The 24693-nt window shown below is 43.2% G+C and overlaps 1 protein-coding gene across 1 annotated transcript in view; it reads right to left on the reverse strand.

The window, feature by feature from the left end:
- SPOCK1 (sparc/osteonectin, cwcv and kazal-like domains proteoglycan (testican) 1) overlaps nucleotides 1–24693 on the reverse strand; it is a gene marked incomplete at its 5' end in the record, with an annotated part of 536813 nt that overhangs the window by 117076 nt on the left and 395044 nt on the right. Inside the window, one exon of the mRNA XM_011969295.1 lies at nucleotides 15316–15442. Coding sequence (XP_011824685.1) covers nucleotides 15316–15442 — 127 coding nt within the window. The remainder of the gene's footprint in view (nucleotides 1–15315; nucleotides 15443–24693) is intronic.

The raw sequence follows: 24693 nt of genomic DNA on the forward strand, positions 1-24693 counted from the left end.
TGAGCAAGCATTGGACAAATGGATATATGGTGGAATGGGAATAAGGGGATGTCATAGAGAGCCAGGAGAACAACTGAGTATGCAAAAACATTCCCCCTTGCAATGCTGGGCAAGCTTTTATTCACTTCCTATTGGAGCCTCACAGTCTATGTAAGATTCTTCCGATTTCACTAACGAAAACTAACCCGAACCTGCTGAGGCCTAATGCTCACTACATGTTGGCAAAATGTACAAAAACGGACCCGACTACCACTGCATCTGCCACGTTGGGTGCTGCCACAGGATCAATAATAAGTAAGAAAAGCCTGGCCCCAGCCAGTGCCTGCTAAAGAGTCTGCCCTCAACCAGAGGTGCCTGCTGCCATTACCACCACCATCGGGCAGAACATGGTGCAACCCCACCTACCCGAGAGCAGAAGGCAGAGAAGGCTTTCTGAAGCAAATGGCAGGTGCAATGTAAAAGCTGGGTCAATAGAGCTAGGGGGAGGACTGGTGTGCTACAAAAGATCCTTCAGACTTCCTTGGGGAGGGGGTAATTAATAATACATGAGTAGTGATAAATGGCTTATCAATGACAGATACTGTTCGATGAATTTAATATGTAATAACTCAATTCTCACAAAAACCCTTCCAGACAAGTATTATGTCCATTTTATGGACAAGGAAACTGGACCATAGGAAGATTAGGTAATTTGCTCAAGATCACATATCTAACAAGCCAAGGACAAGCTCTGAACCCTGACACTGCTACACCCAGCCCTCCTCTTTCCCCCCACAGTACCTCACCCTCGCTCTACTTCCAGTACTCCCCTCACCTGGCTGACCTGTGAAACCATCTACATTTACATATGTGACTTCCTCAGAACCAGGCAGCAACCTGGACACAGGACCAGTCGCCTAGCAGGGGCCTGGCAAAGGGTGGGTGTGTTAGATGACTTTAAAGGGACCACCCCAGAAGAGGATCCCAAAGCAGGTGCCAGAAAAGTCTGCGGCCTCATCCAACTCTGTGGACTAAAGGTGTGAGCATGGAATCGGTGGATGGAGCCTGAACACCTGCAGTCAGAAGACAAAGTGGCCTCTCCCAACCCATAACCTTCACAGGTACAACCTCCCTTGTTCCCATCGCCTACATGGCTGAAAGTTTGTCACGTCAGTCTCAGAGGCCATGTCAAACACATTGCTCTTCCCTCACCTGCACTGACCATCAATTCTTGTCTCCCAGATACTTAGAAACTTTGCATAGTTTATTCTTGCTATATCGTGAGTCTGAACTGTTCCTCCCACCAAAGCAGACTTTCTCTGAAATGCCACTGGCTCCACAGGCTCCATGGGCCACCTCAGGAGACCTACTCTGCAACCTGGTTGACTCCTCCAGCTGCTGCTCAGCCCTCAAGACCTCTTCTCAAAGGCGGGGAAGAAGGGCAACACCAATAAATGAGAGCCAGGCTTTGTTCCCAAAGGGATGGTAAAATCCAGGACATGCTTCAAGCACAGACTTTCTTCGGGAAAGGAGAGTCCAGAGTGATTGAGTGTTCGGGGTGCCCACACCTTTTTTATCTTTCAATTTTTCACCGGAAAAACATTTGAAAAGTGTCACCTCCATTTTCTGACATTCCTCAGCCTAGATGAGAGAACAAAGCAGGATCTTACTAAATGATGGAGGACACCAGCATCAGAAATGAGAAACACAGAAACAAACGTGGTGACTGGAAGAATGTGCTGATCCCTGGGCACACTCCACAGGTTTCAGTTTTAATATATATACTTTTTAAACAGCTCTATTGAGGTATAATGGACATATGAGGTTGGGGCAAAAGTAATTGCAGTTTTTGTCACTAATTTTTCTGATTGGTTTATGTCTGGGTCCTATACGTGTCTTTAAATGTTTTGTGTAACACCTTTGCCCTGAGTGAATGCAAGTTCTCTGTTACAAAAGTTTCACCAGGGATCTTTTCTCTCTCTAACCAGAGTCCAAGCTGAAACTGGCAAGTGTTCTTTTGCCCTGTTTTACTAACAGGCAGATTTTTTTAAAATAGGTGTGTGTGTATATAAATATACACACACATATGTATATATGTGTACATGTGTGTATGTATGTGTATATATATGTGTGTATATGTGTGCATATATAATATATAGTATACCAACTGTTATACTATATATCATATATACACCATTATATATAGGATATATACACAATGGTATATAAAAATATACATTGATATATATACTATATATTTATATATTATATGTAATATATGTTATATATTATATATACCATATATATGTTATATATTATATATGTAATATATAATATATATAATCTATATATTATGTAGATTATATATATATAAAATCTCCCACCCTTTAACTCAGGGTGAATCCACTGAAGGATTTGGATTTATGTTTGTGGTTTCAGCTCCAACTTCTCACTATGTTAGGACTTAAGGCATTGTCTCCAGTCCATGGAAAGGAGCCAGTCAAGCTAATCAAGAGGTGTGGGAGCAACAGCTGCATACTGTTGCACTGGAGCATGCAGCTGTTACTTCAAAACCTCTTGAGGGAGCTTCTCTACCTCCCCACCCACCAGAGTCGTGGTCAGGATTCTGTCTAGGTTTCAGTGCTCCTGTCTCCCTACAACCAGGGATTTCCCTTACACCTTGCAAGCTCAATTATTAAAATAATGTCTGCATTATAACTAGGAGTTCAGTATCAGAGAGTTTTCAGGGTCTCTAGTCTATCATACAGCTGGATTTCCCCACATGTACAATATTTCCAATGTGATGGAATCAGTGCTCCAACAGAAGTATATATGGGGTGTCGTTAAAGTTTACATGAAAGAAATGGTCTAATTTGGCATGAAGGGCTCAGGAGGGTTCACTGAGGAGATGGTGCTTAGGCTAAGCCTTACAGTTAAAATCCCAGGAAAATGGTTCCTGCTTTTTTGTAGGGCTAGATGTGGGTGAGGGATCATCATAGTGCATTAAATTGCCAAAAACAATTGATGCATTCTCTCTATCCCACCTCTCCTTGTCCCTCGTTTGGTACCTGGCAGTTGGGTTGTACATTGGTTTCCCATAAAGAGAAGCCAGGTGGCTGGCCTAGACAGCTTCCAGTGGAAAATGGTAGAAGACAACGTGCGTGATGTAGTGAATCTTGATCAGAGCCACCTTTGGGGCACCCCACCCTCACTGATACATATCATCTTTTGGTCTCTTTGCTGGAGAAGAGAAAGCAAAGAAATACTTCTAATGAGCTCAATCTGACCAAACTGTTTGGGGTCACCAGGTGCCTATAGCACCCAAGTTTCTTGCCTGCCTGCTGTTGTACAGCCTGACTTTGGGGAGCTTTGGATTCAAAAGCTGTCCTTACTGCCTTTGGATAAGAACAGGGGAAAACTCGCTCTTTTGTACACAGGGCCCTTCCTACTACTGGAGGTTTGCTGTTCTGAGAACCTTCCTGGACAGAACCTAGCAGCTCAAGAAGGACACCATTGTCCAAAGGAAGAAGCATTTCTGTTCTGTACATGGTATACAAAGATTCCCAAATGTTTCATTTGTTTGCAAAAGGGAAACAAAAAAATTGCTTTGGTAAAAATAAGAGCATCGTTAAAGACATTTCCTTCAATATGCAATTATGGCAACAACTCATGGTAAGTTTCAACCCAGTTAATATTCCTTAATTCCCTCATATAACACACAGGCCCCAGCCTAGGGCTTACAAAGTAAGATCAGCTTCTCTGAGCACGACCTATATCCTGGCACTGAAATGTTCTCTTGGAAAATGTGAAGAAGTGTAACCATACTCATTTGAGCAGAATGTCAGCAAGGGAATATTTTGTTTGTCTCTTTTAAAGAAAAACAAAAGCGACATGATCATGAACTTAATTAAAGTTGTTTGCAATGATTTAATTAGGCTTATAGCACTGTGTCTATTCATTCTGGCCAGGGACCTTTCTGTCTTTTAAAGGATTGGTAGGCAGAGATATTGTGTGCTGTGCAATTTTACCTAATTCTTAATTTCATCTCCTGATGAAGTGAGGCCAAGCATCTTTGTGTTCAGGTAATTGCTTTATCAAATGGCTTAATTGTGCATTCAACAGAACTGACAACAAGAAGGTATTCTTCCTAATGTGTTTTTAACAAAAGTACTAACTAATGAGTAGAATGCATTACATGGCATTCTACTCAGGGCATTTGAGAAGAAGAAACGAAAACTTATCCTTCAAATCTTGGTTAAATGCATGTTTGCATATAGAACATAGAAATAAGTGGTACAATAATTAGTTGAATTGCTTCCTTCTGCTCTAACTTCATGACTAATCTGCATGCTTAAGTAGTCTGTGTAAATTCCGTGGATGTATTTTCACAATGGACGATGTCTGAACATCTGTGCTTTCTGAAAATGTCACGATAACCATTTTGCCTGAAAGTTTATCTTCAGGAGCCAAAAAGACTGTGTTATCTTGGCACGTTCTAAGAAGAAATAAATGCTGGGAGAACTGAGGACAGATGTGTCCCATGATCAGAAGAAAGTATTAAAGCATTAGGCCAAATGGTTTAAAAGCATCCTGAATTAAAATGACACTAGATCACGTTCCCGTAGATGAACTTTCTCATCAACTAAAAATCATGTCTGGGATAAAAACTTGCCTTGCATGTCCCTCTATGCCTGCCATTCCTAGAAACACAATATGCCTTAATACATTCTTACCAGCTCAAACCAGGGTCATCCGGCTTAGGCATTTAATGAGGCTAACATAGTTAATATTTAAAAAGGTGATTGGGTGGTACACTACTTATTAAATTTAATTCATGCAGTATACACTCTTTTCCTCCCACTTCTTCTGCTGAAAAAAATCTTAACTCTTATTCACAGCGAATGTTGGGATGAAGAGGTTCATGTGACCAGAGTAGGCCAACTATAGGGCCATATCAGCCTGGATATAATATTTAATTAAGGGAAGGACACATGATTCAAAATGAGCTAGTTGGAATCTTTTGCCAGGGTTAAAACATAAGTAAATTTCTTTGGTGTTTCTAGACTGGGAGCAAGTGAATCTCGGGCTATGAAAATCCCTATTCTCTGCTGAGGGAAGAAAGCCTCTTTGCAGAATAAATACAAGTAGAAGCAAACAAAGATGAGAGATGAAAAGAAACAGAGTGGTGCCAACACTGAAAGTTTCCTTCTTTCTCTAAGGCCTGGCTACCCCAATATGCTTTCTAGTCTTTTATGCCAGTAAGTGTCCTTTTTTGGGTTGAGTCATGTTTCTGTCATTAAAATCAAAAGCATTCTGATATTACAACTAGTATTTTACATTACTTTTCAGATGGTTTTTCACTTGTGGAAGTAAAAATGGTGGCTCCTGAGTCAGACAGACCAGGGTTCAAATATCTACTCTGCTACTTACTAGCCATATTGACCTCGAAAAAAGTTGTATAGCTTCAGTTTTCTCATTTTCAATTTAGGACTGACAATAGTACCTACCTTATAGGTTTACTGTGAGAGCTAAATGAAATAATAAAGAAAATAAAATAAAGAATACTGTAGCCCTTAGCACAATGTGATAGTACTTAATATGCTCAATAATTACTATTTTTCTGTTGTTATTGTTATTATTATTTAAATATCACTGTGGTAGTGACTGCTGGATATCTACTCTGTTCTCCTTCTTTTTTTTTTTTTTGACAGAATCTTGCTCTGTTGCCCAGGCTATAGCGCAATAGCATGATCTCTGCTCACTGCAACCTCTGCCTCCCGGGTTCAAGAGATTCTCCTGCCTCAGCCTCCCGAGTAGCTGAGATTACAGGCGTCCACTACCACACCCGGCTTATCTTTTGTATTTTTAGTAGAGACAGAGTTGCACCATGTTGAGTAGACTCAAATTCCTGACCTCAGGTTATCCACCCACCTTGGCCTCCCCAAGTGCTGGGTTTACAAGTATGAGCCACCATGCCCAGTTTTGTCCTTCTTTTAAAAATGTAACTTTCCTATTTTGGCTGGATACATTGTTGCCTATAATAAAAATGACATTCCCCAGCCTCCCTTGAAGCTTGCAGTGGACTTACGATTAAATTCTAGCAGGTGGGATGTAAACAGAAGTAACACTGGTGGCTTTGCAATTGTGCCCCCTGTCTTTTCCTCCATCCTACTGGCTGGATGTAGCAGCCATCCTGGACCCAGAGACAGAAGCTCAACAACTCCAATTACTGAGAATGACAGCAGGCTAAAAAGATCCTGGTCGTCGCCAGTCTGGAGGCTGCACATCAGCCTTGGGCTGCTTACCTTGGTAAATGTTTACAGGAGCAAAAGCTAAAATGTAATCCAATTATAAGCCTCTGTTTCATTTGGGTTTTTGTTATGGCATCTACAACCTATATCCTAATGCACCATTAATATTTTAACTATCATTCCAAAGTGCTCCTTCCAAAAGCCCTGAAAATCAGAAAAGAGGATGATTCTAACAAAACTAGGGCATGAACTCTATTTAAACTAATAGTTGAGGATTTTCACATCATGTAAACTAGCTCTTTTTATTAAATGATATTTGGCTGAGGAAAAAAGGTTGAAAATGAGTAAGGACTGAGTGGAAAAGGCAAAATTGAGGCATCTGACACTGAGTGTTTGTCCCCAACCCTCAAATTGTTGAATGTATAAAGCAAAATCGCATGGAGTTGGTTAGATGCCACTGAGTACTTCTCCAAACACATACCACTTCATTTGTTGGCTTTTTCTAAGCAACAGTGATATGGTCTGGATCTGTGTCCCCACCCAAATCTCATGTTGAATTATAATCCCCAGTGTTGGAGGTGGGGCTGGTGGGAGGTGATTGGACCATGGGGGTTGATCCCTACTTTGGTGCTGTTTTCATGGTAAGAGTTCTCAGGAGATCTGGTTGTTCAAAAGTGTGTGGCATCTTCCTCATCGCTCTCTCTTCCTCCTGCTCCTGCCATAAAGATGGGCCTGCTTCCACTTCACCTTCCACCATGATTATAAATTTCCTGAGGCCTCCCCAGAAGCAGAAGTATGTACAGCCTTCAGAACCATAAGTCAATTAAACCTCTTTTTTAAAAATAAATTACCCAGTCTCAGGTATTTCTTTATAGCAGTGAGATAATGGACTAACACAAACAAAATCAAAATAATAAAATCTACCACCCAAATGCCTTATTGCAGGGTCCCCATCCCTAAGGCCATGGACTGCGACTGGTCTGTGGTCTGCTAGGAACCGGCCCACAGCAGGAAATAAGCAGTGGGCATGCGAGCATTACTGCCTGAGCTCCGCCTCCTGTCACATCAGTGGCAGCATTAGATTCTCATAGGAGTGAGAACCCTACTGTGAACTGCACATGCAAGGGATCTAGGTTGCATGCTCTTTATAAAAATCTAATGCCTGGCGATCTGTCACTATCTCCCATCACCCCCAGATGGGACCATCTAGTTGCAGAAAAACAAGTTCAGGGCTTCTGCTGATGTAACATTATGGTGAGTTGTATAATTAATTTCATTACAACAAAATAATTATACAACATTGTGTATTACAATGCAATAATAATAGAAATAAAGTACACAGTAAATGTAATGTGTTTGAATCATCCCCAAACTATCCCCTGCCATGGCCCAGGGGGAAAAATGTCTTTTAGGAAACTGGTCCATGTGCCAAAAAGGTTGGGGACCACTGCCTTATTGGACTGTTGGTGTCCACTGCGGTCTATCTGCACAAGTCTCTTTTTCCCACCCAAGAGTAGACATAGATGAAATCAGAATTTTAACTTCTCATCTCCCCTCAGTGCTGCACAGATGGGAACACCCAGTGACTTGCCTAATTGCAGCTGCTGCTTCTCTCATCCTTAACGCCGTTGCTATTGCCATTGTGTTCCAGCCTGTCGATGCACAACATGTGCAAGTGCAATCTTTTGCCTTCAGTTTCCAATAATTTTATTTTCTGCTTATTCAGAAGCAAGGCCATCACCAATAAGCCATTTGCAAGTAAAGCCAATTTTCAACCCACAGGTCTGGTGGGAGCAGAAAAAACACTCCTGAAAACACCAACAGTCTCAACTCTGCGTAAAAGAAAAGTAGCCACACATAAAAACCTCCTATGCCTGACATGGTCACAAGGTCATAAAAGCCTGTGGGAAACAAAGAAGTCATGCTGAGCTTAAAGCCATCTTGAGAAGTCTTACACATCCACACCCCTGATTTGCTCCAACCCCAAGAATAGCCTGTTGTTCGGAAATGTGGGCCAATACAGACTCTACTTGCCAAGAACTTCAAACATGACCTTTACAAGGTAGCAATTGTTGGAAACTATTAAGATGCCTCTGAAAAAAAAATATAATCTGCAGCGACAATATGCTGAAAGAAATGCCAACCCTGTAAAGCAAGTGCTCTCTCCACTCCCTCACGTGCGCAGGCAGAAGGGAAGAGGAACATTTTCCTCCACAGCAGCTCTTAACTCTGCATCTCTCTTCTGTGTCGAGACATAAATGAGCCATTTGCTAATTGTTTAACAGCAATTAAGGAAGAGAATGTCAGGGAGAGGGGAGTGACAGCAGACGGGTGTTTGCCTGCTTGGTCGCCAGTTACCAACAGCCAAGCTGATGCCAGAGAACGGTGCTGGCTCTCAAGATTCACAGTGGTGGTGGGTGCATGGTGAGCCCTCTGCTCAAAGACAAGGCCCAGTGCTGGGAAGTGAGCAGTCAGCCCTGACGTCTGAGCTTCAGTCAGGTGGGCCCAGATGAGAGAAGTCCATACAGTCCTATCAAAGGAGGCCTGACAATTAGAACCCCTCCCCACCCCAACCACGGCCAGGACCTGGAGCAGTAGCAACCTCCTCCTCTGCTCCTTTCTGAGCTCCCAGGAGCCCAGTTCCTCACCAGACCTCCTCCCATTTTCTAAAGCAGCTCTCTCCTCCAGAGAGAGAAAGCCTGGGACTGCCCACCTGGGTAAAGCCTGGGCTACCCAGGGTCCAGTCAGCAGCATCAGTGCTTCTCTTCCAGCAGACAGAATTAAAAGCTGGCAATCAGGCCCCCAGCAAGCTTTACTCTTTCTATGCTGATAACAGAAAAGAAAGGAAAGGATTCCAGAAGTGCTGGGCTCCCAGATGGTCCAGGACAAAACCACAAAGCTGCAGGCAAGAGGACCTTGCAAGTCCTGCTAAGATGAAGAAGGTAAAGTCCTCCCGGGCTCAGAGCTGTAATGACTCTATATCTGAAATTCAAATAGTTGCTAAGACCAGCTATAGCTTCCTAAATACCTTTTTAGATGGTTTTCTATCCATCCCTGTACCTTCTCTGCAAATCCAGGCCTCCCTCACACCAGGCCTAGATGATTCCAGGAGGCTTCTCATAGTCACCCTGCCTCCAATCCTGCCCCAACCATGCCTACCCTGCAGCCACTGTAAGCATACTCAAAAATATAAGCCTTTGGTAGGTTCCCCAATACTCTTCAGGTAAAGTCCAAACCCCTTCATGTGGCCCCTGCAAAATGTGGCCCTTGGTGACTTTTCTAGCCTCATTTCTACAGCTAGTGAACCCCTTTCCCTACCTCACATGAGACCTGGCCACACTGACAGTCACCAGCTCCTTCAAGGTGCCATGCTTTCTCTCACCTCTTCGACCCCCTCCTCCCTGACTGAATGAGCTCCTGTGCCCCCAGCTCTTACTCTAGTTGACTCTTTCCAGTCTTAAGATCTCACCTGAACTATTGCTTCCCCAAAGAAGACTCCTTCTACCTCCAAACTGGTTGAAGTGGCCTTGCTCTGTGTTCCTGCAGTTTCCCAAATGTCCCTTATCTAAACACCTATTCTAATGAAAGGAGACTAGTTTTCAATTTGTCTATCTTCCTTGTAAGTTCCGTGAAAACTGGGGCTTTGTCTATTTTGTCTTTTGCCATATCCCTAGTATTTAACACAGTGTATGGAACAGAGGAGAAAAGAACTCAATACATATTTATTGAATTTCTGAATTCAATAAATTCAGAAATTTACTTCAGTCTTCCTTGCCATAAAAATGTAGTATCAAGAGTAGTTAAGAAATTACTAGGTGATCCTGGAAGCCAAGCGAGGGTCAGAGTCTATATCACACTCTCAAACCAGCTGCACTGTTGGCCTTCCATTTGTCAATTCCCTGTAGTGCCCTTCTGTACCTTATCTTTTATGGATTATGCTTTATAGCGTCTGAATAAACATTTATTGCCATGTAACATCTCATATCCCTTCATCTCAAGACTCTGTTCCTTCCTGTGTACTTTATCTTTGATCCTGGGGGAGTCACACAGCTCTGAGTGGTGTCCCTGGTATCAGGGCAACAGAAGAGGCCTGCTGCAGACAAAGACTCCTCAATGCATCCCCCACTTCTAGGAACCTCTGACTACTGGGGACCCAGAAGCAGAAGGAAAGCTCGTTTGATGAAACGCGAGGACAGATACCAGCATCAAGGACAGGAAGATGCTCAGGTTTCTTCCTCCAGCTGTGCCAGTGATGCTCCCACAGCCGTGGAACCCGTCTTGAAGGAGTAAACAATTCACCTGGAGAAGTGTGACTACATATTATGGAGTGTGGGTTTCCCTGGTGATGATGGGACAGGGGCAGTAATATATTTTTGCCAAAACTAATTTTTATGATTTTTGACTTAATGACATTGAATCACCTCCAGCTACACATGCATCATGGTTTCATCTGTCCTTTGTTTCCTGACACCAATGATCCAAAAAAGGTTCTAACTCCATGGGATGGGAAGTCATTTGCTCCTTTACAGTTAACTAATTCACTCTTATTAATTGAGCATCTGCATCTACTGGTGGTCTCCAACAGCTTTGTCTGGGAGACTAAATCATCTTTTTGAACCTCCATAAATAAGTGGCCATGTATTTAGGAGCAATGTCTAAAACACTCCAGTAGTCAATCCAACCAGACTGAAATAGCCCTCTTGGAAGGAAGCCTCAGGGGTCTAGAATTGTCCTCTGCTTCAGAAGTCTTCAGTAATCAATGCACAGCTTCGGATTAAGTAATATTTGCCCCACTACATTAAGAAAGAGAAAACACAAACTTCTAGATGTTCACATAAGACAGAAGACCAGCACACTAATGCCAAGAATAAACACCCATGCCATTTCCCACTACTGCAGTGCCCCTCCCACCACTCTTTTCCCTTTAACATCCAATAGAAGTGAATAGATCATAGATATCCAGGCAGGAGACCATGGGTGTGAAACTCCCACTATCCTTGTCTTTTGGGGCTTCGGTATATCCTATATGGAATATGGGAGAAGAATACTACAACCTTTGGTAAGAGGGCTCTAGACATCTTCTTCCACCCCAGGAAAAGGGTTCAGCAGGTCTGGGAAACTGAGAAGTTGGTCAGGCTGGTTCAGGAACTTAAAGACACCAAAGGAACATCAGGATGCTGTTTGGGAAGGTCTAAGGGCCAGGCCCAGCAGTATGTACATGCCGCTCCTCTTATGAAGAATCAGGAGTCATTGCAAAGGGTCATCCTCAATCCTAATCCTGACTCTCAAGCAAGCTATTAAGTACCTGTAAGCAGGCAACATTCCCATATCCAAAAAGTCAACTTTCCTGCCCAAACTACCAGGAGGCTTTGACCAGCGAACATTTCCAGAGCTATTCTCTGGGCAACTGACAGCATTTCAGCCATTCTGACAGGTTACCACTGCTCTTTGCAGCTCAAGGTTCACAGGGAGCTGGCATTTTAAGCTCCTTCTGTGAATGAGAGACGGAGGTCAGCGAGCAGGTTTGTACCGGGGTTTGATGTACAATACGCCACTTGCCCAAACGGTCCTGAGCACTCAGACATCTCATGGCTCATCTCCAGTCTCAGGCTGAGGATCAGTTTGCTCCAGAGCTGGAAGGAATAATTTGAACACCACAAACAGGATCTTCACAAAGAGAGAAACATTGCAAGGAGCTGCTAAATCTCTGCCAGAGCCCCAGGTTGGGTTTTCAGCTAAGCAGTTTGGCCCAGGATAGGGATGGCTTGTTTTTTTCTATTGCAAAGCTCTCTCCACCCCATTGACTCAACTCCAAGTTGAGTTATGTGTACTGGAATCTCCCCATTCCTTCTCAGCTAGACTCTTTTTTGGCTCCTCTCTTGGTAATGATGTTTTCTGAGCAGCCACTATGTACTGCACCCCATGCCTGAGCAGCCACTACAAAAGGTCTCTGCCTCTGGGATCTCACATTCTTAAGGCAATTACAATACCGAGTATCCCTCAAGCCTAGAATTGCCAGATCATCTTCTCGTCTTCCAGGCAGCTGTCCCTGCTTAGACGGCTTTGATATCCTCCCTCTCTTCCTCATCTCGTGTCTCTCCACAGGGGCATCCTCACGGTTCTTCAAACACCTCACATTGCCTTACTGCACTGGCCCATGCTATTTTCTTTATCTGGAACATTCTACTCCTCCACTCTCAGTTTAAAGGACACCCCCTCAGAGACAGCTTCCCAGATCACCATCACCATAAAGCAAGTCTCTCTCCAACCTCTGTCTCAGAACTGTGCTTTGTAGCGCTTACTAAAATTTGAAATTACATATTTATTTGCTTGGTTACCTATTTCTGTGTCCCCTACCAGATGGTAACCTCCAAGTGAGCAGGAATGGTGCCTGTCTTAGTCCCTTACTGCCCCTACCCCATATTTTGCACAGTGCGTACAACAACTGCAAGTATTCAATAAGAGCTGCTGAACAAATCATTGAAAGATTCTTTCTATGATGAGTGACCTGGAGTAAAAGGGGGCAGGCTCTGGAGGGCCCTGTTAATAACAATAGAGCCTGAGCTCAGTTCTAGTAGCAAGGGAGAGCTCGCCAAGCATTTTTAGCACAGGAGACACACAGACTTTTATTACAAAAATTCCCCCTCTTTGGATATGTGGAAATGGACTTTGGGGTAGCAGAAGGGGCAGACTGGAGGCAGGGAGACCTATTAGAAGGGTCCTATAAACACTGATATCCTCGCTACTAAAAGTGTGGTCTGTGGACCAGCAGCTTGGCCATCACCTGGGAAACTGCTAGAAGTACAGATGTCAGACCCGGTCATCTCAGAATCTGCATTTTAACAGCATCTCCAGATGACTGTTTACACACCTAGCATCTGCGCCCTAAGGGAAAGGCAGTGATGGCCTGATCTGCCTTTGGCAATGAGGGGTAGAAATGGCTTATCAGTGTCCCCTTTAAATCCACCATTCCAGACATGGCTGGAGTGTCAAAAGCAAGTCCTATTACTACAAACTATCAAAAATGTTGAATCTATTAGTGGCTAAAAAGAGTAAGGGGACGGGGAAGTGTGGGTTTAATTAAGCTGAGATGGGCTATGGCTATTGAGAAAGGCTATAATCTTAGACAAAGAATTTCTAACTCACAGCACAGGTCTGGAGTTACAGAGTTAAGGATTCCTGAGTCTGGCCATGAAGAAGAGCCAACTCTTTTATTCCCACTATATTATAAATTTCCCCAGCACCTAGTACAGTGCCTGGCACTAGAAATGGCTCAAATGTCTATTGAATGAACCAAGGAACCAATCAAACAATGAATACGCTATTGAATCCTAAAGCAGATTCCACGGGTCTGAGTACAAGCCAGACATATGTACTTTTCCACTTTCCTGTTTGTAAGAAACACACTTTTCTTCTCCTTTGTTAGAACAATGTGAATACCTGGGAGGATAAAACTCAACTATTAGTGGACAAAATCCTAAGGATATATGACCCACGCATCACAAAATCAGTAGGGAAAAGTGGTCACAGCCTCTAAATAACCCTGATAAGTCTCTGAGGACAGCAAGCAGTGAGGATCACCGTGGGCCTGTGACATCTCCATGGTGTGAGGGTCAAGGTGGTGAGGGGATCACAGGGAATAGAAGTTGCCAATTGTCTGTGCAGTGCGAGCATGGCGATGAGGAGGTCCCAGCAGAAAGGCCCAAGAACCATCACCACGATGTCCCCTACAGCAACTCTCTTTAGTCACGCACTCCACTCTGCAAGTTAAACCTTACACAGAAAAACAGGAAGACAGATGAAAATGGTGTAGCTCTGGCTGGAGGAGATGGGGAGGGCAAGAGCTCTACTTCCACCCACCATGTCTTACAGAAAACCCTGACACACACACCCATATGCTGGCTCCTTTGTGCCTACCACAGTGTTGAGACCCTCAGAGGGTGGTTGTAGGATATGAAAATGAAGAAACAAACTCCCATCAATTCTATGGTTTCCCTTTAGTTCATTATCCTGGTAAAACGATACCCATTCTTCACCCAAAGAGAGTCCCATTATCCTGATAAAACAGTACCCATCCTCAAACACAAATGGCCATGCTTCACCCAAAGAGAGTTCCATTATCCTGGTAAAACGGTACCCATCCTCAAACACAAATGGCCATGCTTCACCCAAAGAGAGTTCCATTATCCTGATAAAACGGTACCCATTCTCAAACACAAATGGCCATGCTTCACCCAAAGAGAGTTCCATTATCCTGGTAAAACGGTACCCATTCTCAAACACAAATGGCCATGCTTCACCCAAAAAGAGTTCCAAGAACAAATTATCACCTCCTTTCTCTACTTCCATAACCCCTGCCTCCCTGCCTGTAAATCCTATTATTAGCTTAGGTGAAATGCCCCTCTAGAAGAGGCTTTTCCTCATCCTTCCAACAGAAACAAAGCCTTTCCTCATCCCTCCAATAAATACAAATAGACATATTTTATCCCAGCCCCTTTTTCTATGAAATCATTTTCTTTTTGTTGGTTTGAGTTAAAATGACCTGTCACACACTTGTCCCTACCCCCATTAGTCTGTGAATCCTTGAAGCACCCCCTTAGAAAAGAACAGTGCCTTATTTGGGGCCTGTGCAGGGCAGATGCATTCAAGATGTGCAGTAAGTGTGGATTAGGTGTACACTGACATCACACCCCTTCCTCCCGCTGCACTGGCACAAGGCAGCATCCTGAGCCTCCCTTACCGGTTTGCTCCCCATCAGCCGAGCAATGTGACTTGCCTCTTTTGAACAGCTGGCTATCCCACCTTCTCCAGGAAGCTTGTCTAGATTAACTTCAGGATCACACGCCACTCTCAGAATCATCCTTTCTTCTTACCCTTCAACCAGCCCAGTTACACAGGATAGAATATTTTTATTTTGCTTGTCTCCATGGCCAGAGAACATCTCTGAGTCTGTTCATGCGGCAGCTTCTGAAGGGCAAGGCCCGGAGCCCACCACACTTCCCAAGCCCCAGTTTTGGCACAGAGACATGTTAGAACAAGCTGACATGAAGTATTTTTGATGACAAAAAAAGACAAGAAAGCCAACCTTGGATGTGTAGGAGTGGCCATCCGAGCCGCAGACCATGGCTGACTGTGCCACAGGACAGGGCTTGCACTTGACCAAATTCGAAGGTCCAACCCAGTGTTTGTGGGCCACGTTCCCCTTCTTTTGCCTAAAGATGAGAAAAAAAAGGGGATAAATTAGTTGAAGTTCCAGACGCTATGAGTCTTTCCTCTAGGTTCCCAGAATAAAAGGCCAAATAAATAAAGGACTACGCAACCAGGCCGAGGGATCCTGAGGGCCTTTGCCAGCACTTCCATTTGCTCCAACTCATTGATAGGAAGCAGAGGATTTTGTCCCAGAAGCATAGATTCAACAAACCAGATGGACTGAGGAAAACAATGTAGCCACTGAAAACATGACTACTGACATGGGAAGATTTTTACAACACACAGAAAAAAACAACAGTGAGGGAATATGGCTTAATCAGCCCCAATACCATATGTGGCATATCACAGATGCCCAGAGAATAGCACCCCAAAGTCTGAGACTCTCCTGGGGCTCACAGGCACCCTTTTGTGTGGATGACGCACAGGCATCTCAATGAGTGCTTTAGACAAAAGCACACCTCCGAACACAACTGAAAGACTTTATCACAGCTGTAGAAAACTATCTCTGGATATATTTTAAAGTAATTTCAGTCCAGCTTCCAATTTGCCATTTGATAGAGGCTCTGAGGTGATGTCACTTTCAACTGTTAAAATAATCAGAATTCTACTCTTTCATTCCAGCTCAAGTTTCCCCCGATTCTAACCTTTGTCATAATGATAAATGATGCTATTAGGATGGCTTATGTCCACGGAAGGAACCCCATCACTATATCATAAACCACTGAAATAAAGGCCTGCAGTTACTGCCACCCTTCCTCTCTTAGCCAAAGCTATTCTCCCAGCAAACCACTTGGAGCGACTCCCAGGGCCTGGGGCCGAGTTTTGGTTGAAGGATACTGGTCTCTGGATGGCCCATCAATCAGGCAATTTCTGTGCCTTTGAAATGTTTGGCACTGGCCTTCCTGCATGATGGTTAGAGCTTGGGCTCTGGAGTCAGAAAGTACAAGTTCAAATCTCAGCTCTGTCATTCACTCACAGTGCGACCTTGGCAAGGTATTTAATGGCACAAATCTCAGTTTCCTCATTAGTAAAATGAAGGAAAATAGAATTGACTTCAAGGGGATATTATGAAGATTAAATGAGCATATGTACCTGAAGTACTCAGCAGAGTGCCTGCAAAATAGGAAGCAGTCAAAATGGTAGCCATTACTACAATTATTACTTGCCCCCACATGGAGGATGAAATTACCAAACCATAGAAATGTGATTAATCCTCAGTCTCCAGGCTTGAAACAGCGTTTTATTTTCAAAAAAATTCATGCAAGCGGAAGAAGGAAATATTTTCTACCAGGTGTGGAATGAATCTCCAGTCCTCAGGAATTCAGGTTTGGTATCTAGGGTAACCTACCCTCTTCCAAATGAAGGAAAGTAAGCAAGAAAGAAAGATGCATGAAGCCAAGAGCACCGTTAATTTGGTTCTTATTCTAATTCAAATGTACTCTAGCAATTTGGGGCAGGCAGGAGGAGGAAAAAGGTCTGTTTGGGGAACAACCTTTGAAGGTGATATCAGAGAGGATCAATAGGTACCCACAGCACAGCACGTGGGGCCCCCAGAGATCCTAGGCTGGGCAGGCCACAGGGCTGAGCCTGTCTAACTACAGAACCAGAGAAGAAAGTCTTATGAGTGTCCCTTGAAATCACCTTGCTTGTTCAACTTGCTTGTCTTACTAGTAGGGAAAACGGAAACTCAATGAGAGCCAGAGTCTTGCGTGAAGTCACGGGGCTGATCAGTAGCTAGACTCGGGATGGCATCCACGCAGCTGTAGAGAGTGTCCAGGGATGTGTCTCTCTTCTTTAGCGCATCTCAGCCCAACCTAGATTACCAGCTTGAAAATTCTTTGAGGGCACCCATATGTGTGTCATTTGGGGTCGTCTCTCCAACACCTCACTGTTTTCACAGCTGCTGCTCACCTTGGCTTTGCCCTCTGGGATTTTTTAAAGTCTATTATTTCCATTTATAAATTACATGGACATGAGGTTTCCTATTATCCTTCGTCAAACATACGTTACTCTTTCAGGATTTGTTCTAGGCTACTGGTAAAGGGATGGCGGGTGGGACTCCTTGTGGAGAATGAGCGGGCTGTCAGCATAGGGTTAATCTTAGGGTACATGATTCCTTCAGCAGAACACCAGACATTTATCATCATTCACACAGCAGATTGTCTGACACTGATAATGAATCAGCAAATGCAGAAATAAGTTCTGGCATCTGGCAGCCCTGCCCCTGGGTCAGTCCCCAGTGTGCATGTCTACAGCTGAAGCAATTCTTGTTATGAGTTCCCAGAAAAGGGCTATAAAGTCCAAAGAGTGGGCAGCTTTGCTGCAGCAGATATAACCATGTACAATGATGCCCTAGAGGAAAAAAAGCCTGAGGGAGCTTAGTCAAAGTCAGGGGAGGAAGACGTAAACACTGAACCAATGGCTTTGAAGAAAAGATGGAACCAGCTATCAATCACCAGTTAATGACAAATCATCTTTATCACTGGACCTGAACTTCACCATTAAAGTAAATTCATTAAGGGGAGGCAAGGAGGTGAGGCTGATTGGTGCCTATCAGAGGGCCTGGTGCATCCCGAATGCTATCCCTGTGGGGTGGTGGGGAGGGGGTCCCTACGTGCTGACCACTGCAGTGGTATCTCAATAGTTAATCGCAAAATCACAGAATGTCAGAACCAGAAAACACCTTAAAACTACTCTACTTCAACAACTTTATTTTCTAGGTAAGGAACCAGAGACACAGAGAGGAAGTGACTTTCCCAGTGTCACCGAGAAATAGGGCGAAGTTACATTATCTATATTTGTTGAATGGAAGTTGTTCAGGAAACCTGCATCAGTCTGGGACTATTTTCATCCCCTGTTTTGGCATCTGTACTTTCATTACCATGCTTCAGTTTTATAAATAATACTCCTTTGAAACATTGCTCCTGGCTCTATACCTGCAGAGGAGCAAGCTGGATGTACTTGATATCAGGTGGTTATGAATTATGCCCAGGTAAAACCATCTTTGACTTCTCCTAGGACACCTTGGGGGCTCTGGGCACAAAGGCCAAGCCATTCTGAATGCTCTCAATTCCAATGAAACAAGAATACTTGTTAGATGGGGGCAAACTCAGCTGTTGCATACCTCCACAAGGTAGGACTCTAGTGGAGATGGCACATGATTCTGAAGTCTCTTTCCAGAGGCCAAGTATGTAAAGTTATGTACAAGTATATGTGAGCCCAAGGAAGTAGAACTTCCCTGGCTATTGTGTATTTTAATCCCCACAATTCAGTGCAAATCATAAAAAATAACTAACCCAGTCAAGGCAAGGGACTAAGATTTTTAACTCGAGATATTTCCATTCTTGAGTCAATGAAGAGTGAAATCCAATGAAGGTATCTTGATGAGATTGCTATGCCCAATGTCACAGTTATTTGTCAGTTGGGGTGACACAACAATTTAGTCTGAGCGGCAGGTTCTGCCAGCCTTCTCATTGGCCAGCGAACCCTAAATCTACCCCAGCCCAGCTGGTACCAAGGGGCAGCCACATCTCCTGCAGGCTGATGGCACCACACACAAAATTCTAACCCTCAAGCCCTCCACGATGGCAAGAAGACAGATAATCAATAGATCACTGGCATTTCTTATTCCTTTTTGTTCAACTGTGTATTCTCCATCTTTTTTTAAAAGTATACTCAAATTCCCAGCATTATGTTTGTGAAGCAGAGGAATGATTGTTAGGTACAAATCTGATCATGTGATTCTCATGCTTAAAACCGCCATCTTCAGCCAGGTACAGTGGCTCATGCCTAAAATCCTAGCACTTTGGGAGGCTGAGGCGGGTGGATCGCCTGAGGTCAGGAGTTCGAGACCAGCCTGGCCAACACAGTGAAACCCCGTCTCTACTAAAAATACAAAAAATTAGCTGGGTGTGGTGGTGGGCGCCTGTAATCCCAGCTACTCGGGAGGCTGAGACAGGAGAATCACTCGAACCCGGCAGGCGGAGGTTGCAGTGAGCCAAGATCATGCCACTGCACTCCAGCCTGGGCAACAAGAACAAAATTCTGTCTCCCCTCCCCAACACACACATGCACACTAACCACGACCAACACCAATTTTTGCTCCAGCCACTCTCAGCTGTTTCCCAGAGCCAGCTCTTTCCTATGTGCCATCATGTGGGTTTTCCTTGACCCACATTTCTCCCCTCATCCACCTTTCTCCGCCGCTTGCCTAAAATATCAGTTCCTCAGAAAGCCTCCTAGGCCCCTCCACAGGCAGGCTGGCTGCACTCCCACTCCATCAAAGCCTTGTGACCACTTCTGATTGGGCTCTCTAATTTCCAAGCAAGCACCTTGATTTAACTTGACAAAAGGTTAAGAGGTTATTATTATTCCAACAGGACATGGGGCACACCCAGGCTAAAAGCCTGGGAAGCCCATGCTGGATACCTCCCTCTTCCTGCTCACACCAGTTTTCCCTACCATGCAGTCCTATTAAGTTCTATCTCCAGCCAGCCATATCTAACACTTAAGTGTCTCTTCCACGTGTCATGCAAATTCAAGTCTATACGACTGGACAATTATTTTTCATCTGCATAACAATGTCTATTCCTTGTTCAAGCTTCAAATCCATTGCTTTCTGTGAAGTCTTGCTGACCCTGTAAACTTCATCCCAAGTAGTTAACCATGACATTGTTTTTCCAACATTATAACCTGTTCAGTCCCAACTGTGGCATTCACTACAACGTGAAAGTTCTTTTTGTGTCTTTCTTCCTCAATATACTATGTACTCCTTAAGGGAGGTGACTGGGCCTTAATCATGTTGGTGCTTCCATACTTAGAAATATGGGCAATACTTGGCACATGATCCTACTCAGTCAATAAGTGAACATATTGTTTTGGACCTTTAGAACGTTCTCCTTTTATTTCTGGAAAATGTTAGCACTATGGCAAAGACAAAAATGGTGTGTTATTTTAAGCAACAAGAATTCAACAGGCTCTTGTTTCCAGAAATCCTGATTCAGACTATGAAAAAAAAAACATTCAGCAAAAAACCCCACAAAACTCTAGAAACAACTGAGAAATGGGTGGAGGGAACTCCCCTGTGCATCAGCGGACTAAGGATTCCCACACTCTTCTGTCTAGAAGTCAGACAGTTTCCAAAGCTGCGTGAGGGCCTCTGATGATGTGGTTCCAAATTGTCAGCAGATATTAATCTTCAGGATTCAGGAATGATAAATCAGAATGCTGAAATCATGTTTTTCTATATTTCTCACAATATTTTATGTGTTTTTTTATACAAGGAAGAAATACTAAGTTTAGTAGTATTTATAAAGACATGCAGCCTAGAGCAAAAATTCAAACACTGGAAACTATCATCCAGCATTATTGGGTAGTACTCAATTAACATAACAATTGGATCCTCTAACAAGTTAACAGTACTGCCCAGAATCACATATTGACATTGTCAAATTGAAGACTTAATTTGCTATGAAACAATTCTTTGGAACCCCACTCAGAGGATTTTTATAAAATATACTATTGAAACAAATCTATTCACATTCATCTTATTCACAAGAACAACTCTCCATGAGTGGCTGACAGGACTATAAGCACACTCTTTTAAGATGGCAACAGCTACAAGCAAGACGGACTGCCCACGTCATAAACCCTCTCTTCAAGGTGCTCCTGTCCTGGTTCCTGGGAATATCAACCTTAACCTTCAACTCTATACCTCAGTGTTTCCCACTCTTGCTTTAGACTGGACCCCACTAAGATATCCCCACCCTCACCAACCCACACCCTGCTACCTCCCCCACAGGTGACACCAAGGGAGTCCTTGATGACATCAGTGTGACCCAGCCTTTCACTTGACCATGGCATAATGGGACCACAGCCAGGCCCCACAGCAAGCAGGTGGCAAGACAGAGTAATTTTTTTTAGCAATAAATACATGTACAGGTGTAAATTTCCTGACATAATCCTGCCGAATGAAATTCAACAAACTGTGTCAAAAATATTTTAATAATGGGGAAAGTAGCTGCTAAAAACATGAGAATTGCTGACTTTTTCTTTCAGTCACTGAAGGAGGGCCATTCATTTTACTCAGTACACTCTGCCATCTATCATGTTTGTATAACTTTAGATAAAACTGTTTTTGCTCTGCATATGAACAGCTGCTGAAGGAGTAAAGCAATTCCAGATAGTGAAGACCAGCAGCAGCACTCCACTTGTTTCATGTGGCTACTACATGCCGGTCTAATTGCCCTGAACGCATCTCCCTGATTCCTCACGCATAGCAACTACTCTGAGGGTAAATGCTATTAATAACTCCATTTTACAGATGGGAAAAAATGAGGCTTACATAACCAGTCCTAGTAACTGGACCTTCTTTTCTCTCCTGTCTTTGTTCTCTTATCACATCTCTAAGACAGAGACCTGTCAGCTCAAAGGGATGAAGAACCCACCAGAGAACGATCCCTCTCCAATAAGAGTGTTTCCTGGCACAGAAGGATTACATGCATTTTACTTTCATGTTACTATCAAATTGCCTATTCAGAAATAATATTGTATTTGTTTGCCAAATCAAAACTAATTGCTTCTAAAGCAGATAGTTAACATAGTGGCTATTTTGAACCAGAGACAAAATAATGAATGTTAATTGAAATGAAAAACATGTTAACCATTGAAATAATCTGTCATGTAAAATGATGCTGTAATTCCTCTGTTGTTAGGGTTATTTGAGTCATTATGCTAAGTCATAAAATTATACAGGAAGAGCATAATGGCCTGTGTCATTTACAAATGAAAGAGATTCCCACGAGAGATATTTTCCATCGTGGGGTATGTGGGCTCACATGTCTCCCTCCTGTTCCAGATGAAGAAGATCCCAGACACGAGATCATGTCCAAAGAGTCCAATTTTCCTAACAAGGCAAAGAGAACTGAAGAGAGTGACTCCTGTGCGCCTGAGGGTATCCCAAGTGCTACTGGGCACGCAATGGTGCAAAAGACTTGCTGTTTACAGAAACTTGAAATTTAAAAGGACAAATATGTAATAATAAAAATAACAGCAGCTAAACATTTATTGCGGCCTTATTATGCCGCTGCTGCTAACGCTGTTACTATTACCCATAATAGTTCACATAACATGTGTCCAGCTCCTGTAATGTACCAGGCATTCTTTCAAGCCCTTTATGTGATCTGTCCATCTCCTCCTCCCAACATTCCCAAGAGGGAGAAAAATCAAGGAAGAGCATGAGAATCTTAGGGAGGGGGTGAGTTGGGGAGATTTCATGGGAAAGCAGACCTGGGGTGATGGGAAGGACCCATACTCACAAGATGAACCCCCAGCATCAGGGTGGAGGGCATCCATTGATTCAAGCTGGGAGGTCAACCACAGGAATGCCAGCACATTTATGTGCTTCCCCCCATCTTGCTTGGCCCGGATAACGAGAGTCAGGGTCTCCACACATCCAGGTCAAGACTTGCTCATATCAGGAGAGACAAGCAGGCCCCAGAAGAAGTAGAGAGCCATCATCCCAGGGCATGCTTCCCAAACCAGCCCCAAGCCAGGTTTCTCAAGCACCTTCAAAACTCCTAGGAAAAGTGCACATTTAAAAAGTCTTAGAGCAGAATCAGGCCCACCAGAAGGATACGTATCTGGTATGCATGCAATTCCAAAAGCATGAACATCTCTCTGGTGTACCCGAATGTCGAACTCTAGACTGTGGTTCATTTCAACTTGGGACTCCATGATGTACCTCTCACCTGGACTGCATAATGGCCAAGGCAGCTGAGGAGAATCTAGTCTTCATAGATGAGAGAGGACTGAACAGCCTCAAATGAGAATTTCCAAAAAACACTTTATGTGTAGGTGCAAATAAATTGAAAATGAGTAAAGAGGCACACACCAAATGTGTAACACACCCTCAAGTGAAGTAGGATTGAGGACATGAAACAGAACTGCTGCTTTGTTACTCTATATGCCTTTCTGTTGCTCAGTTCTCTTACGACCGTGTATTGCTGATCTAAATCGTTCAAAATCTAAAAAGGAAATGCATTTTCAGAATTTCTGAAGACACATACGCTGCTGGACTCACACCTGTCCGCCAGTCTCACATTTCTATAGCAATGCTTAAAGAAACCAACGTTGTCACAATCAAAGAAAGACCTCCCAAGTGTAGGAAGGAGGCTGAAGAAAGGAGTTCACCTAGATAAAAGCTTCCTGACCATCCTCAAAAGTTCAGTGGAGATGAAGAGATGAGATCAATCCTATCTGAATTAAATTTCCACTTAATATTTTGAGGACCTGTTTAAGCAAAGCTATCAAAGCTGAAGGTATAAACATTCCAAATGTGTTAGGATTCTACAAAGTCTTTACTTTTTCAACAAACACTTATTAATTACCTATAATGTGCCAGAAATTGAGCAACAAATTCAAAGATACTGCTAGCACTGCATTAAATGTACGTACCATAACATACACTAAATGGGATGATTATTAAGCATAATGATCATATTTAATTTCTCTGAACAGCTAAATTTACTCAGAAAAGGTGTTACCTTAACTATTTTTGTTCTTATTCTTATTTTGAGACATTAAAGATCACAGACTGCTAACTTTTCCAACAAAATATTTATATGGCAAGACATTTGCTATTAATTTCAGGAATCCCATGAGCCAGGCTATATTTAAATATGCCAGGAGCAAATTATGTGGCCAATGGGAAAACAGTAAGAAGAAAATGAACTTGCCAGATTACAATCCATATCTCTGGTGGTTCACACATTTTGGAACATTACTTGAATCAACGTTTCCCTATAAGTGAAACCACATTTTTATATCATATATTTAAATATATAATATGTATTATTATATATTAATATATTATGTATATGAAATAGGATCTTACTCTGATGCCCAGGTTGGAATGCAGTAGCACAATCATAGCTCAATGCAGCCTCAAACTCCTGGACTCAAGTGATCCTCCCACGTCAGCCTCCCAAGTAGCTAGGACTACAGTTGCACGCCACCATGCCAGGCTATTTTTATTTTTCGTAGAGACAGGGTCTCGTATGTTGCCCAGTCTGGTCTTGAACTCCTGGCCTCAAGTGATCCTCCTGCCTTAGTCTTCCAACATGCTAGCGTGAGCCACTGCATCCAGCCACTTTCTTTCTTTATATCCTTATTCTATGAATTTTTAAAACTTCTTAAAACTTTTTTTTGTTAAAAACAAAAACACAAATATATACATTATCTTAGGCCTACACAG

The sequence above is a fragment of the Mandrillus leucophaeus genome, unplaced genomic scaffold (assembly GCF_000951045.1).
Source record: "Mandrillus leucophaeus isolate KB7577 unplaced genomic scaffold, Mleu.le_1.0 Scaffold88, whole genome shotgun sequence".
Lineage (NCBI taxonomy): Eukaryota > Metazoa > Chordata > Mammalia > Primates > Cercopithecidae > Mandrillus > Mandrillus leucophaeus.